The following is a 3,394-nucleotide window of genomic DNA, read 5'->3' on the forward strand; positions in this document are numbered from 1 at the left end:
CAACACACACAAACCCCAATGTACTCCTTTCTATTCTATGTTCTACCTATGCAGGTTTTGCTCTCCCACTTCCTGATAACATCTTTCTTTTCCTTTTTTCCCATCGCCAGTCGTAGAAATCGAAGCCAATCAGAAAGTGGCTGTTGTTAATGGAGCGTCTAAACTGAAAAATTCATCCATCAAATGGGTGCTGTGTCGTTCACTTTACTCAGCCGGTACGTTTACCATAATTTTGAAGTCTCGAGAAAACAAACAACACATTATTATATTGCTCTTTGTCATTGCTACAAGTGCAGTGCAAGTCGTGAAAACAACATCATCATCTTCGGCCTTGCCATCTATTTCTCCTCCTGTATATCTTTTGTCTACCAGAAAAATAGCTTGACCCTTCTTCGAAACATACGATAGGGAATTTCAGAACTATAGTATTTTGTCTAATAATTAGCCAAACTAGCGCTTGTTTTCAAAGTCGTAGTGCGAACAGTAAATTGTTATAAACACACATTTGCTCGTCTCTAATTTTATTTTCATTATTATATTTTTTCTAATCACGACCTTCCCTCTTCAAGACTTGCGCAACCAGTTGTGAGTGGTTGGAGGGTGCACTGGAGCGGTTTGCTCTTTCTTTCCTATCAAACATTTATCATCCTTATGTCTCGTCCTTTTCAATGTACGTTACTCTCTGGTAAAAGCTCTATCTTCGGCAATTATATGACCTTTTTCTCCCAGGTATTATATGACCTATTTGTTTTGCAAGTGCCGTTGAACTCTCAATACGACTAAAGCTAAGCGTACTCATTCAAGATTTCGAAAAGACTAAAGAATAATGCTGTCTACGCTAGTTTGCTACCCCAGAATTATGAAGTTCTACCTTCTCAGTACCTAGTTTTGAGAAATTCGACGTCAAAGATTTTTAGTTGCAAATCATTTCAAGCTTTTTCGAATGTAATTCTTTGAACATCGTGACAACGACTCCGAATAATCTTACGAATTTGATAGAGCTAATAGAACATTTGGTTTCTGATCTCATCGTCTCAGTAACTCAAATCATATCCTTCTCGTAGCTACGCCCAGTCCACATTTCGTTCGAAACCGCAGTCAGTGGGAGGTTGGCGTGTGCTCTGGTTTGGTTCGTTCCTTCTTTCCAATCAAACGCCTTTTGTCCTTAACTCGTCTCCTTCTTTTTTGTGTTTACCACTCTCTTGTAACACTTCAGCACTTCGGTACTTAAAAGTATAACCTAACTGTGTTGCAAATGCCGTAAAGCGCTTTACTAAAACGAAACCACTGTCTTGCGATCTCTGCCTCCCCTCACTCTCCCGTATCCCCTCTCTCCCTTTTCTCTCCCTTTTCTCTCTCTTTCCCCCTTCTTCTCACAAACTTTAACACTCCCCCCCCCCCCCCAGATATTGTTACGCCAACAGCTGCCCAGTCCAGGGCCTATGTCGTCCCCACGTTCCTCATACCGAAGGGCCGAAAAGTAATTCAAACATCTCACGTGCTCGTGTCTGCCCTGGAGAGCGACACTACGTTTGAAATCAAAGGATCCACGAACTACTACAGAGGTTACATACCCTTTAAAGGCGGTTCCCATAATGTAAGAATGTTCTTAGTTCTTGTGTCGTTGCTTGAGTCAGTGCTTGAGTCGTCGCTAGAGATTGGCCATTTGAGTTTTCCTTTCTCATAAACTGATTTTAAGATGAGCCTTCGATTCTAATATATACAGAGTTGCAAAAGTTCTGTCACACCCATTTTTACTACGATGAATTTCGCAACAGCGTAAGAATTGCTGCAAAAAAGAAAAAGTATGACTTGTGTGACTTATAAGACTCCAAGTGCATGAGCAGACAAAAGAAAACATAAACCAGACGTAGTACGAGAGCTAAGTGTTGGTTTGGATTTCTTACGGTGTAGGTTGCAATCAATGCATCCTATACACAAAATTTGCATTAAATCACGCAGACAATGTGTAAACACACTTTATGCACTATAACATTTCGTGATTTTTAACAGTTTGGTCATTTTTTCTCCTGTTTTCAAAATAGCAAAATGGACAAATGCAGAAAATGAACGAGCTGTGTGTATGATAAATTCTTCAATTGCGCTTTCTTCTGTTGCAAGACACGTAAATGTGTGCAGCAGGCCCATCTAACGTTTGAACAAGTGTTTTATCATCAATAAAACTGTCCAAGACAAGCCTAGACATGGCCAACCAAGGGCGACAACTCAACGTCAGATGAGGATTATTGTCAAAACCCATGTTCGAAACCCGTTCCAACCAAGTGCATAGATTACCAGGTACATCGGACTGTCTTAAAACACCATTATTAGACATTATATGATCGTGGATTACGTGATTATCGTTCTTTATTTGGAGTCATTCTAACCCTATTTCATCGAACAAATCATCAGATTTGGGCACAATAACATCGCCGATGGATCTGAGGACATTGGTAAAGTATTCCATTCAGAAATGGTTCATGTTTTTAATTCGTCGCATTGATGAATGGAAGAGAAAAAGTAAAGAAGAGGATAGAGATTTCCCAAAGCCAACGTCCCCAAAGTAGACGGATCTGGTGCCTGAAATGTTATGATGTGGGGATGAATTCTCTGCTCTTTATCGTTCACATTTGGTCACTTTTCAAAGCAACATCAAAGGACGAAATTCTTCGTCACGTTGACTGCCCAATATATCACGATTGATGGAATGTGCTAACTTATGACAAGACAACACCCGACCCCATGCGGCCATGATACGCCCAAAGTCCTTCTAAACTCATCAAATCATTGATCTAGACTGGCCTGCAACTACTGCAAGATTAACAAGCCTTAACCCAACAGAACATCTGTAAGATGACCTTGACGGGAGGATTAGAAACAGGCTGCACTCTGTACAAACATGTCAGGAACTGAAGGGTGCACTTCCCAAGGAATCGCAGGGGATTCCTCAGGCAACCACAAGGACATTAATTCAGTCAGACATTTTGTATCAGTAAATCAAGCTGGAAGAGGCCACACACAATACTGAACGAACTTTGATTTGGATTTTCCCACGGTCAATGTGTATAAAAAAATTTCGCCCTTGAATAAGGAATAACATTGGTCAATTCTTTTAATGTCATGTTTGCAGAAAATGAATAAAGATCACGTGTACCATATTTTTCATGTCGAATAGTAAATGAGTTATGGTACTTTTAAAGTGGGTGACACAGAACTTTTGCAACACAGCATATGAAGCGAAACATGATTTACAAGTGACAAATTATTATGTCCTCACTATACATATATTATGTTTTATGGGATTATCATAACACGTCCTTCTGAAACAGATTATTAGTATACATAACACACACACACGCACACACACACACACACACACACACACACACACACA

The 3,394-nt window shown here is 40.0% G+C and overlaps 1 protein-coding gene across 1 annotated transcript in view; it reads left to right on the forward strand.

Moving 5' to 3' along the window:
- LOC101854795 overlaps window positions 1-3,394 on the forward strand; it is a gene marked incomplete in the record, with an annotated part of 51,416 nt that overhangs the window by 23,492 nt on the left and 24,530 nt on the right. The window contains 2 exon segments of the mRNA XM_035969736.1: window positions 111-215; window positions 1,407-1,597. Coding sequence (XP_035825629.1) covers window positions 111-215; window positions 1,407-1,597 — 296 coding nt within the window.

This window comes from Aplysia californica, unplaced genomic scaffold, assembly GCF_000002075.1.
Source record: "Aplysia californica isolate F4 #8 unplaced genomic scaffold, AplCal3.0 scaffold00176, whole genome shotgun sequence".
Lineage (NCBI taxonomy): Eukaryota > Metazoa > Mollusca > Gastropoda > Aplysiida > Aplysiidae > Aplysia > Aplysia californica.